This window comes from Saccopteryx leptura, chromosome 4 (genome assembly GCF_036850995.1).
Source record: "Saccopteryx leptura isolate mSacLep1 chromosome 4, mSacLep1_pri_phased_curated, whole genome shotgun sequence".
Lineage (NCBI taxonomy): Eukaryota > Metazoa > Chordata > Mammalia > Chiroptera > Emballonuridae > Saccopteryx > Saccopteryx leptura.
The window spans coordinates 218,525,771-218,538,483 of NC_089506.1; the positions used below are offsets into that span (position 1 = coordinate 218,525,771).

Below are 12,713 nucleotides of genomic sequence, written 5' to 3' on the forward strand. Positions count from 1 at the left end.
GCTCTGGGGACCTGTGAGAGGGTTGGAACCTCCCCCGAGGGTGGTAAGATCACTGAGGGTCTAGGCAGGGAAAGTGGGAGCTCATCTTTTTTTTTCTTTTTCCGAAGCTGGAAACGGGGAGAGACAGTCAGACAGACTCCCGCATGCACCCGACCGGGATCCACCCGGCACGCCCACCAGGGGCAACGCTCTGCCCACCAGGGGTCAGTGCTCTGCCCCTCCGGGGCATCGCTCTGCCGCAACCAGAGCCACTCTAGCGCCTGGGGCAGAGGCCAAGGAGCCATCCCCAGCGCCCGGGCCATCTTTGCTCCAATGGAGCCTTGGCTGTGGGAGGGGAAGAGAGAGACACAGAGGAAGGAGGGGGAGGGGTGGAGAAGCAAATGGGCGCTTCTCCTATGTGCCCTGGCCGGGAATCGAACCCGGGTTCCCCACACGCCAGGCCGACGCTCTACCGCTGAGCCAACCGGCCAGGGCCGGGAGCTCATCTTTATGCTCCAGAAGGAATTTCTCTGCCAGCAGCGGAGGGCAGGGGCTGGATTGGGCTCACTAGAACCAGAGAAACCAGTAAAGACACTATTGCAGCAATCTGGGTGAGAGAAGGGTGGCCTGGGTCTGGGACACAGCTGCGGGATGGAGCGGAGAGGTGGACATTCAGTAGGCTGGACCGACGAGATTGGGTGGCGGACTGTGCGTCCCGGGTGAAGTGAAGATGACTCCCGTTGGCTTGGGTGGCTCGGTGGGTGGTGGTGACATTAACCAGAAGGGGGCAAGGAAAGAATGATGTGGGCTTAGGATATGGTGGAGGGATCTGATTGGCAGCTGCAGTCCGGATCTGAGATGGCATTGAGCTCTGTGTGTGGGCAGAGCCATTGAGAAGTCAGCTGTGACCGCTCACTGGAAGGTTCCATCCAGGGTGAGCCTGTAACCTCCGAGGAAGAGAAGGGCAACGGCGGTGGAGCCTCTGGGAATCTCAACGTTGAAGGCGCAGTTGGAGTTCCAAGGACCGGAGAGAGACCTTGACGTTGAGTCGGTGGAGGGCTGGGAAGATAAGCAGAGGGACGCTGACGTCATGAAGCCGGGGAAGGAGAGAGTTCTGGGAGACTGTGGCGGCATGTTGGAAGTTGAGCAGAGGCCGAATAGAAGGAAAGGCCATGCGACACGTAGGGAAGAAACAGTGTTGAGAAGACACTGGGTGTGGACACCAGGCTGCAGGGTGCATGGCAGGGAGATGGGGACAGTCCGATGCTGCTTCCAGAGAAGGAAGCAGGAGACCAGCAGTGCCCACAGGCGACGTTGGGTGGAGCCGACACGAGACAGGGTGGAGTGCAAGTAGTTGATTTTGAAGGTGATCCCAGGAAACACCAGGAGGGGAGTGGAGAAGTGAGACATAGAAAGCTAAGGAAGTTAATTAAAGGAGGTACCGGCAAGCAAGTCATCACCATGGAGAATGAAGCTTCATCTCGCTGGGTCGCTCTGGGAGAGAGCACGGAGCCTGGACCTTAGATTCTACCCCGGGGGAAGGGAGCTGGGGCATTCAGCTACCGACTCCCACCGGCCATTGGCTGAGGGCTGTCCCTGGGGGTTAGGGGGAGGACATTCATTCCCAGGCACTTTGGGCCGCTATGTGCATGGGAATAGTGGGCTCTGGCCACCTGATGAAGTCCTCGGGCACAGAGAAAACGGTGGAGGCAGCTGGAAGTTGGACTGAATGGATGCCCATGGGTAAAAGCCGAGGGCGTATGGGGCCCTGGGAGTGTCTGCTGCAGGCGGGGCTTGTTTTTTCCAGACTAAAAAGAGTTTGTTGTGATGAAGTGTTGAGGATGAAGGACAGGGAGAGGCTGACGATACAGGCGGGTGGGGATACTGACGGAGAGTGGTTCCAGAAGAGACGGAAGGGGTTGTGAGGAAGGATGTAACGAAGGGCTCGGTTCACGTGCCGGGAGGTCGAGGTTGGCGAGAGGCTGGGATTCAAGGGAAGCAGAAGTTGAACACGGGGTCGTGGGTGTGGGTGGCTGGAGTGAATGGAAAATGAAGTGCATTGGAGGTGGGGAGTTAAGGGCCAGGGAGGCAAAGATGTGGACTTGTCATTCACACTGGACGTCCCCAGGGGCTTGGGGGTGGAGAGGAAGACTAAATCAGCCGCCAAAGTTATGAATGCGGATTCAAAGTGGCCACGGACCCCAGTCCTGCTCACAGGCTGGGGTGCACCTCAACCGTTGGGTCCTTGGCCAGGAAGGAGCTATCTTAGTCAGAAGAACGGGTCAGTCCACAGAGACATCATCTAACTGGTGAGCCGAGAGTGTGGTACCGACAGTCTCAAACCCAGCGGGGAAGCAGGAGGTCACTGGATAGGAAGCAGGAGGCCGGGAACCACGGAAGTCTAGAACAGGTTGGGAAGTCCAGTTCAAGATTGTTGGAGGTGCGTGGGTCGAGATGAAGAATGTGGATGGGAGAGGCAACAAGGACCCAGGCTTCTTTGGGGGGGGGCACATGGAGGCAAAGAGATGGACAAAAAGTACAGCACCCTGTTTCGCTTGCCCTTATTCCCTGAGGCTTCACGCCCGCTGAGCCCCAGGGCTGCGCGGAACCTGGTTGGATGACCACTGATGAAAGTAAATAAGTTTAAACTCTGGAGTCAGATCGACCTGCGTTCATCTCTTAAGCAAGCTTATTTATGTGTTTACTTAGTGTTTTCCTACTGAAGGTCATTGAACCTAAATCCAGAACTGCTTTGAGAAAGTTAGATGAGGTATTGTATCTCTGATCTTGGTTCTTCTTGCTCAAAGAAGCATATTCATTACATGTACTCTAAGAGGACAGTATGGTGCGTACCTGTCCACAGAGCAAAGTTACATAGGGTTATAAGAGTGTCCTGGGGGCACGTGACCTAGTAAGATCAAAGAAGGCTTCCCCGAGGAAGGGATGTTTGAGCTAACACCTGCCAAAAAAAAAAAAAAAAAAAAAAAGAGTTAAGTGGGTGAGAGTGGAACAGGAGTATTCTAGGAAGAAGTGACGGCATGTGCAAAGGTCCTGCAGTGACCGACAGGGGTGGGGCAGTTGCGGGGAGGCAGGAGGAGGAAGAGGAGTGTGGAGGAGCTGTCGGCAGGTGGCAGTCCCCACAGGGCCTTATCTCCATCCTAAGAGCATCGGGAAGCCAGTTTCGGCAGGAGGATGACTTGGTCAGCTTGTGTTTTCTGGACGAAGGCTGGGCTTGGGAGCCAGCCCAGGCTGAGGGGGCGGAAACATCAGCCGGGAGGTTGCTGCCTTCATCAGGGAAGGGAGGATTTGGGCTTGGAATCCACTGCTGGGCATGGAGCAAGAGAAGACGGATTGGAGGGGTGTGAAGGAAGTAAAACTCTCAGTAATGTGAGGGACGATTTGGTTAACAGGGACAGTGACAGGTGAAGGGTGACAGACTCATTTCTGGGGTGGTGGTCACAGTTAGTTGCCCTAACCTAAGAGTTAGTTTGCCCCCTTTCCTTCCGTGTCACGCCCACTTTCTGTAGGAGCAATGTGCTCCGGCTGGGTTTCTTGTCCAGACCCTGCACATGGACCAGACGTGAGCCAGACACGACCGGCTCTTCCCCGCTTAGTGACCGACGGAGAGGAAAGCACGGAACTGGGAGTGGCCAGTGAAGCCATGCGGCCTTATAGCGAGGGGTGACGAGGGCCTGGCTCTTAGGCCTCAGTGCCTCTGGTTATCACAGCCGGGCACCAAGGACAGCCTGCAGGACGGGCAGAGAGAGACAGGTGGGGAGCCACGTGACTGTGGTGGCCCAGGAGCCGAGGGAAGGACGTTTCAGGAAGAGGGAGGAGCGACAGCGAGGAATATTCCTGTGACATCAGGCAAGGGAAGGCGTTAGCTCTTCGTCATTCTCTTCTGTTCCCGATGAGGCATCTGCAGACCAGACTGAGTGAATGTTTTTATTGGAGTCACACAGTGTGAGTTGGGAGGCACAGCCTCCTGCCTCAGTCAGCGATGGCCGTGTTAGAAAGAGCTCCAAAAGGAAGTGACTCAAAACCACTAAGGTTTGTCATTTCTTATGTGCCCACTGCTGGGTTGGATCGTCCTGCTGATCCGGGCCAGGCTGGGCTGATCTGGACTGTGCTCATTCACGGTCGGCCGGCCGGCCGGCCAGCTGGGGCCAGATGGTCTAGGATGGCCGCAGCTGGGACCCCGTTTGTGTTCCATGTGGTCCCCTCCTTCTAGCCCGGGGGTAGGTACGGTCCAGGCAGAGAGAACAGCAGCCGCAAGGACCCTGGAGTGAGAGGAAACGTGGACTTTTAAGGAAGAGTGGGGAGACCAGTGCGGTGGAGCAGCGGTGAGTGCGGGAGCGGAGTGAGAGCAGGGAGGTGGGGTACAGTGTGGGCGGGGGGGTGGGCTGTGCGTGTCTCATAGACTCCTGTGAGGGTTTCTGCTCTTGCTTTTGCTGTTGTTAGGCTTATTTCTGCCGACCCCCTGACCGAATCCAGTTTGACTTCCCCTCCAGGGGAGAGGCCTTGCCTTTCCTCGGCTGCGCTGATGTGGACCTGGCGTCGCCCCTGCCTCTCTGAGTGGTGCGGGCTGGGCAGGCCAGCCTCCCTGGCCCGGAAATGCCCACCGCTGGCTCCCGAAGCCTCACCCTCCCGGATAGCAGCACCGGGCCCGCTGCCTGTGTTCATAAATAAAATCTGACTGGAATTCAGCAATGCCCAGTTATCTCCCTTTTGTCTACATCCACTTCGCCGCTGTCCTGGCAAAACGGAGGAGCTGAGACAGAGACTGTATGGCCCCCTAAGCCTCAAATATTTATTGTTTGCTCCTTTGGAGGTCAAGCTAGACGTTCTGGAACTTCCATCCAATCCTGTCCTGCTTCGAAGGGCAGGGGGGTAGTTTCAGGTCCGTGGGATCGCCGGTGGGCAGAGGAGGCGTGAGCCCCGCACAGAGGAGGCGTGAGAGGAGGCGTGGGCCCCGCACAGAGGAGGCGTGAGCCCCGCAGAGAGGAGGTGTGAGCCCCGCACAGAGGAGGTGTGGGCCCCGCAGAGAGGAGGTGTGAGAGGAGGCGTAAGCCCCGCACAGAGGAGGCGTGAGAGGAGGCGTGAGCCCCGCACAGAGGAGGCGTGGGCCCCGCACAGAGGAGGCGTGGGCCTCACAGAGAGGAGGCGTGGGCCCCGCACAGAGGAGACGTGGGCCCCGCAGAGAGGAGGCGTGGGCCCCGCAGAGAGGAGGCGTGAGCCCCGCAGAGAGGAGGCGTGAGCCCCGCACAGAGGAGGCGTGGGCCCCGCACAGAGGAGGCGTGAGCCTCACATGTCCCCCTGCACTCAGTGTCTCTCCCCACTGTCCTGGCCACCCAGAGCTGATGCCCAGCCCTGCCCTGGGGCACAGGGACACTGCTGGTGTCTTAGTCGGGGTTGCGGTGACAAAATACCACAGTCTGGGGGCTTCCACAGCTCGTCTTTGTTTCTCAGGGTTGTAGAAGCTGTCATGTCCATGATCTGGTTCCAGAGAGAGAGCCTTCTGGTCTCTTTCTTTTAAAAAAAAAAAATTAATTAGATAATTTATTTTTATTATTATTTTCTTCTTAAGTGATAGGTGGGGAGACAAAGAAACAGACTCACATGCCCCCCCCCCTGGACTGGGGTCCACCCAGCAAGCCCCCTGCGGGGTGATCCTCTGCTCATCTGGGGCTGTTGCTCCGTTGCTTGGCAACTGAGCTATTTTAGCATCTTAGGCGGGGCCATGGAGCCATCCTACTGCCCGGGGGCCAACTTGCTCCAATTGAGCCATGGCTGCAGGAGAGGAGGAAGGGAGAGAGGTAGAGAGCGAAAGAGAAGGGAGAAGAGGGAGGGTGGAGAAGCGTATGGTCGCTTCTCTTGTGTGCCTTGACGGGGAATCAAATCTGGGACATCCACATGTCAAGCTGATGCTCTACTGCTGAGCCAACCGGCCAGGGCCTCTGCCTCTTCTTATAAGACACTAATTCTATCATGAGGACTCATCTTCGTGACCTTTTCTAAACCAAATACCCCACAAAGGCCCGTTCCCAATACCACTGCATTAGGGGTTGGGGAGGACACACGACATTCCTCCCATAGCAGCTAACACCTGTGCTCTTTCCGCCTGTGCCATCCCTAGGTGCTGACGGGGGTAGCAGGGCAGTGCAGGTGGTGGTCCGGGGCCCGCGGTCTGTGGAGTTCATCATACCTGAGCTCAACCTCCCTGTAATCTGGGGGAAAGTCCCAGCACATGAGTTTCCTCAGCAGAAGAGCCAGGGCTAATCCCCCCTCTCTGTTGCTGGGAGGCCCCCTGTCACCTGTACTACGACCGCTTAGTGCCCCGCACATAATAAGGACTCCATTTAAAACGAGCTACAGAATGAATTTCAGGAAACCGCTTTTTTCCCCCTGTCCAGGGAAACAAGAAAACCCTCTGACAAATGCAGTGGGTGGAATCAGCACCCATCTCAATAATTTCTGCAACCCAGGGCAGGATACTTGATTATAGAAAAAGCAGGGGGAAAAAGAAATCAATATTTCCAAGCTGGCAGCCAATGAGAGCCCGGCAGTGTGCGTTTCATCCTGGCACGGTCTGCCGCATCACAAAGAGCCAGAGCACTCGCCACCGGGGGCGGTGGGGGGACCGGGGCGGGGGCGGCACGCAGAAATGACCGATGCAGACATTCATGATGTAATCCGCGGGCACGGCGTGGCTGCCTGGGAGAAGCCTATTCGTCAGCGCCCGGGAGCCCATTAAGAGGAGGGCCCGTGCAAAGCGCGCGGGCACTCGGCGTGGGGATGTGGTTGGAATGAAGATGAAGCCCGGAGCCCGTTATTGATTCGCCTTGCCTGGAACGGCAGCGTTCTGTTTGGAAATGTGGAAAGCAAATTAATGAGCCTGTGAGCCGGCCTGGTGCGCCAGCACCCACTCGGAGCCCTGGCGTGTAAGCCACGTGTGCAACAGGCTCACCGCAGAGATGGGGAAAGGCGAGGGGTTGCAGAGACGGAGGGGGCGGTGGCTCCCCTGTCACCTGAGAGCGGCACCCAGAAAGGCTTGGGAAGGCAGCGCTGAGTGTGCTGGGTTCAGGCAGGTTCATGATCTGTCCCTGCCTCTGCCTCCTGGGGGCCCCCCGGGCCCCCAAATGCATGTCATTGCTCCGAACTTGAGTTTCTTCATGGGCAGAAAGGGGTGCAAAGGAAGGCTTGACTCCATCCAGCGTGTGCTATGTTGGCCCCACCTGTGTCCGCTGTGAGGGGTTGGGCAACTCTTCTCGTTTCCTTGGATTCACATTCCCCTCCATCACGCCAGGTAACAGCGCACCTATCCCTGGTAGCCAGCGCTGAAAACATGGCAGCTTTTATAACTGCTCACTATTCGACAAGAGGGATGTACTTTCGTTGCCCGTTTGTGATCTAGGTGCCTGGCGGTGGAGCTGTGAGCGAAACGAAGTCCCCTGTCTCTCAGAATTTGTTTTCACTTTATCTGTGGGTGCCTGAGTGCTCCAGCGGCGCTGTGGAAAGGCTTCTTCCCTCCACTGAACTGCTTTGCACCTCTGTCAACAATCATTTGGCTGCACCGTGTGTGGCTGTTTCTGGGTTCTATGTTCTGGTCCATGTGCGGCTGTCCCTCTGCCAACAGCACACTGTCGTGATTACTGTTGCTCTGCAGTAAGTCTTAAAAGTCAGTGGTGCCCCTGGCTGGCTGGCTCAGTGGATAGAGCATCAGCACGGCATATGGATGTCCTGGGTTCAATTCCGGTCAAAGCATGCAAGAGAAGCAACCATACGCTTCTCCCCCTTCCCTCGCCCTCTTCTCTCTCTCTTCCCTTCCTGCAGTTTGATTGGTTCCAGCATTGGCCCCAGGCACTGAGGATGGCTCAGTTGGTTCCAGTGTCAGCTCAGGTGCTAAAAATAGCTTGGTTGATTCCAGCATCGGCCCCAGATGGTGGTTGATGGGAGGATCCGGGTTGGGGCACATGCAGGAGTCTGTCTCATTATCTCCCCTTTTTTCACTTAGAAAAAAGAAAAAAAAGTTAGTGGTGTGATTCTGTCCACTATATTCTTCTTTTACAAAAATTTTCAAATTCTAGTTTCTTTGACTTTCCATATACATTTTATTTTATTATTATTTAAAAAATAGTTGTATTTATTGATTTTAGGGAGAGAGAGAAATATCGATTTGTTGTTCCCTTTATTTATGCATTCATTGGTAGATTCTCGTCTGTGCCCTGACTGAGGATCAAACTCGCAACCTTGGTGTATGGGGATGATGCTCTAAACCAATTGAGCTACCTCACCAGGGCCATCATATAAATTTTAGAATAAGCTTGCCCATATGTGCAAAAAACCATCTTGCTGGGATTTTGGTAGGAATTGCACTAAACTTGGGTATCCGTTTGGGGAAAATTATCATCCTCACTAGGCTGTCTTCCAGTCCACGAGCTCAGTGTGTTCCTCCGTTTTATTTAAATCTCTGATTTCTTTCGTTAGTGTGCTGTCGTCTTCAGCTCACAATCCCTGTAACATTTTACACAATCCCCGTAACATTTTATACAGTCCCCGTAACATTTGCTGGGTTTGCTCCTAGACATTTCATTTTTCCCGAACGGCCGTAAATGGCATTTCATTTCATTTGGTACTTGCTCATTGCTAGTGTGTAGAAGTACAAATGAGCTCTGTGCTCATTCTGTAGCCCCACGACTCTGCTGAACTCAGTTCTTCTGTGTGTTTGTGTGCGAGAGAGATTCCTTAGAATTTTTCTACATAGATAATCATGTCATTGGCAAATAGAGACAGTTGTATTTTTTCTTTCCTAATCCATACACTGGAATTTATTATTAGCACAGCAGAAGTCCCGCACTCAGATGCCCGAGGGGACCGGTCTGGTGGAGACTGTGGCAAACACTGGTCGAAAGGGGCCACTGCTTCCTGGCCGTGTACGTATCTCTGGATATTTAGATTGTCAGAGGAGATTTTGATGTCAAATTTTCTGACATTTAAATGTTGTTGAGTTACTCAAATATTGAAAGACCTTTCAAGCCAAACAAAGCGCACTTGTGGGCTGGACTGAGTTTGCAGCCACGTATAACGCGGCGCAGAGCAGGTGTTCTGTGAGCCGCAGCATCTGCTCCGGCTGCCTGGTGTTCCAGGTGGGCAGAGCCCCGGGGATGTTCCGGGGAGCGCCTGCGTGCTGTCGGGCGGGCCCAGATTTCTAGGATGGACAAGAAGGTCCATGGGGACGAGGTTAAACAGCAGCTGGAGGTCGTCTCTGGGGTTCCCCTGGTGATGTGTATCCGCAACACAGCTGTACCTCTGCCTGAGAGGTGGGGGCGTGGCTGCTGAGTAACCAGTGACCTGCGCTGATGGTGAGGGGGTGGAGTCAGGACTGGACAGGACAGAACCTGGGAAAAATACAGAAAGGGCTATGTTGTCTGGGTGCTAAATGGGAGAGGTGGTAGGAGGGAGTGAGTGGGTCCTGGGCATTTGTAATACACTGGATATTCTGCTGGGTGCCGCCCTCTCCCTCCCTCTCTCTCTCCCTCCCTCCCTTTCTCCCTCCTTCCCCCTCCCCCTTCCCTTCATCTATGCAACATATACTTACACAGGACCTTCTCTGTGCCGGGCACTGTGCTAGGCGCTTGCCTCTCACTTCTATTTCTTCCAGATTCCCGTAAGACTGGCAACGTTCCCTGCATCTCACCAAGGAGGGGACCCCCAGGTTTCAGGAGGTTGGGGCACTTGCCCGTGGTCCCAGATCTGACTTTAAAGGCCATGCCCCTCGCAGCGCACCTACCCCGCCCCCTCCCACAGGGCGCAGCAAGCTCCTGGGGTGTGTTCCGACAATCTTTGGTTCTGAGAGTTCCAACCTGGGGAGGGGGAGGCGTGCAGCAGGGGAAGAACTGGGTGACTGTTGAACCCATGGGCTAGGCAGACCGTGACCCGAGTTGTGTAGCAGTGGCCCAAGGCATCGGCAGGAAGGTGACCTGGACCCATGTCCTTCTGTAACCGGTCCGGAAGAGATGAGGAGGAATCGGGCGGTGCACTCAGTCCGGTCCGCGCTCTGGTCCACGGTGTGGTTGGGACTGGTGTGATTGGGACTGAAGGAGGCCCGGGCTTGGGGAGGCTTGGTCCGGGGACCGGCCTGGGCTGGCCAGAGCTGCAGGTCGTGTCTCTGGGAGTCGGGCTGACTCAGACGTGGAAGGTTGGACCTTGCGGATGGCCAGGGGCATTCAGAACCTGAGACTCCCTGGGACTCCGACAACTCTTTCTATTTGATTTCGACCTGCTTCCTCCTGGGTGACTAAGCAAACAGTAGGAACTGAAGGGAGGAAAAGGGCTGGAGGGAGAGACTATTCATCAGGACTCCAAGGATTACAAGTGACAGAAACTCTGACTTTAACTTACTTAAGCAAAAAAGGGGCATTTATTGCTTTGCATAGCTCAAAGCTCACGGGGATCGGTTTGCTGCGGGCATGGCTGGATGGAGAAGCTCACGCTGTGGCCTCGGAAGACGTCTGCATCTGCCCTCGACGACTCTCTCCGCGGTAACTTTCCCTCAGGCTCTGTAACGGCTCCCAGCAGCGCTGGGGTCACAGGGCAAGCGGTCCTGTGGGGAAGGCGGTCTTCTCTCTCTGAGGGTCCAGCAGAGGTCCCGGCTCTGCTTGTATACCTGTCTCTGAGCCAGCCACTGGCCAGGAGGGGCCCGGAGCCAGCTGGTCCACCCGGCCTGGGTGACATGCCCTCCACCGGACTTAGTGGGAGGAAGAGCAACTTCTGGGAACCCCATACACTGGGCGAGGAGGAAGTAAGTGGCTGCACCAGGGAAAGGGGACTGCGGCTCCCTGGAGAGAGTGTGCGCTGGACACAATCTGGTCCCTGCCGGAGTTCAGGGGGGAGCTGTCGTCAGGGTCAGCCCCGCAGGAGGCCGGGAAGTTGAGAAAGCTCAGTGATCAGGGGAGAGCGTGGTGGTTGTCCCTTCCTCTGGACACGCTGTTTTCCTTTTAATCTTCCTTGCAGACGGGCTTTCTCTGCCTCTCTGCACACATCACCGCCTTGCGGATTCCTGCCCCATGTCCCCCATCCGTGGGACGAGCCCACATTGGCAAATGTTGCGTTCCGATCCCTGGATCCCTGAGAGGTTTGCAGAGAGCCTGCCGGGCTCTGGCCAGTGTCTGCCCACCGTCTTCTGCCCCTCACCCCCCGCCACGGAGTCCATCCAGGGCCCTGGCCAGTGTCTGCCCACCGTCCTCTGCCCCTCACCCCCCGCCACGGAGTCCATCCAGGGCCCTGGCCAGTGTCTGCCCACCATCCTCTGCCCCTCACCCCCCCCCTCACCCCCCACCACGGAGTCCGTCCAGGGCTCTGGCCAGTGTCTGCCCACCGTCTTCTGCCCCTCACCCCCGCCACGGAGTCCATCCAGGGCTCTGGCCAGTGTCTGCCCACCATCTTCTGCCCCTCACCCCCGCCACGGAGTCCATCCAGGGCTCTGGCCAGTGTCTGCCCACCGTCCTCTGCCCCTCACCCCCGCCACGGAGTCCGTCCAGGGCTCTGGCCAGTGTCTGCCCACCGTCTTCTGCCCCTCACCCCCCCCCCTCACCCCCGCCACGGAGTCCGTCCAGGGCTCTGGCCAGTGTCTGCCCACCGTCCTCTGCCCCTGACCCCCGCCACGGAGTCCATCCAGGGCTCTGGCCAGTGTCTGCCCACCGTCCTCTGCCCCTCACCCCCCGCCACGGAGTCCATCCAGGGCTCTGGCCAGTGTCTGCCCACCGTCTTCTGCCCCTCACCCCCCGCCACGGAGTCCATCCAGGGCTCTGGCCAGTGTCTGCCCACCGTCTTCTGCCCCTCACCCCCCCCCCTCACCCCCGCCACGGAGTCCGTCCAGGGCTCTGGCCAGTGTCTGCCCACCGTCTTCTGCCCCTCACCCCCCATCACGGAGTCCATCCAGGGCTCTGGCCAGTGTCTGCCCACCGTCTTCTGCCCCTCACCCCCCGCCACGGAGTCCATCCAGGGCTCTGGCCAGTGTCTGCCCACCGTCCTCTGCCCCTCACCCCCCACCATGGAGTCCATCCAGGGCTCTGGCCAGTGTCTGCCCACCGTCTTGTGCCCCTCACCCCCGCCATGGAGTCCATCCAGGGAGGCAGGGCTCTTCCCTCCGACTCGACCCCCAGCGCCAGGAGCGAGCCTGTGACCCGGGCAGAGTCAGTCATCAGATTCTAGCCCCTGGCCGCCGTGATGTTTTTTCTAAGGATGCTCACATCAACTGGCTAAGGTCCCCTCCTAGGGGCTTTTGATGGGACTTTTGGGAGAGACGCATTCTCTTTTTGTTGATTTGTGATGGTGGAGGAATAGTAGCTCAGAACTGCCAGAGGCCACCCTTACCACTGAAGACACAGCCATCCTCGATGGAAGCAGAGTTCAGATGGTGTCTCGATAACATTTTTTTAACATCTCGATCCAGCTTAGCCTGAAGCTCTTCCTTCCTAGAGTTTTCTTCCACTTGAGCTCGAACGTGACCATTCTGCCTTAGTCATACATTGCCGTGAGCTTGTACATGACCATTCTGCCTTAGTTATACATTGCCGTGAGCTCGTACATGACCATTCTGCCTCAGTCATACATTGCCGTGAGCTTGTACATGACCATTCTGCCTTAGTTATACATTGCCGTGAGCTTGTACATGACCATTCTGCCTCAGTCTTAGTTGGAATGGGAGGTCTATGCTTTGCAACCAGGAGTCC

At 56.6% G+C, this 12,713-nt stretch overlaps 1 protein-coding gene across 1 annotated transcript; it reads left to right on the plus strand.

Annotated features, from left to right (window-relative positions):
* Window positions 1-11,081: 11,081 nt before the first annotated feature.
* On the plus strand, window positions 11,082-12,163 carry LOC136404356 (uncharacterized). The gene is made up of 2 exons (XM_066383674.1): window positions 11,082-11,406; window positions 11,595-12,163. The coding sequence occupies exons 1-2, from the start codon at window positions 11,082-11,084 to the stop codon at window positions 12,161-12,163; spliced, it is 894 nt and encodes a 297-aa protein (XP_066239771.1).
* The last annotated feature ends 550 nt before the right edge of the window (window positions 12,164-12,713 follow it).

Bases quoted from the DNA above. Each gene is read 5' to 3' on its own strand.
- LOC136404356 (XM_066383674.1), top strand. From the start codon at position 11,082: ATGTTGCGTTCCGATCCCTGGATCCCTGAGAGGTTTGCAGAGAGCCTG. The intron at 11,407-11,594 runs GTGTCTGCCCAC...GAGTCCGTCCAG, and splicing joins TCCATCCAGGGCTCTGGCCA to GGCTCTGGCCAGTGTCTGCC.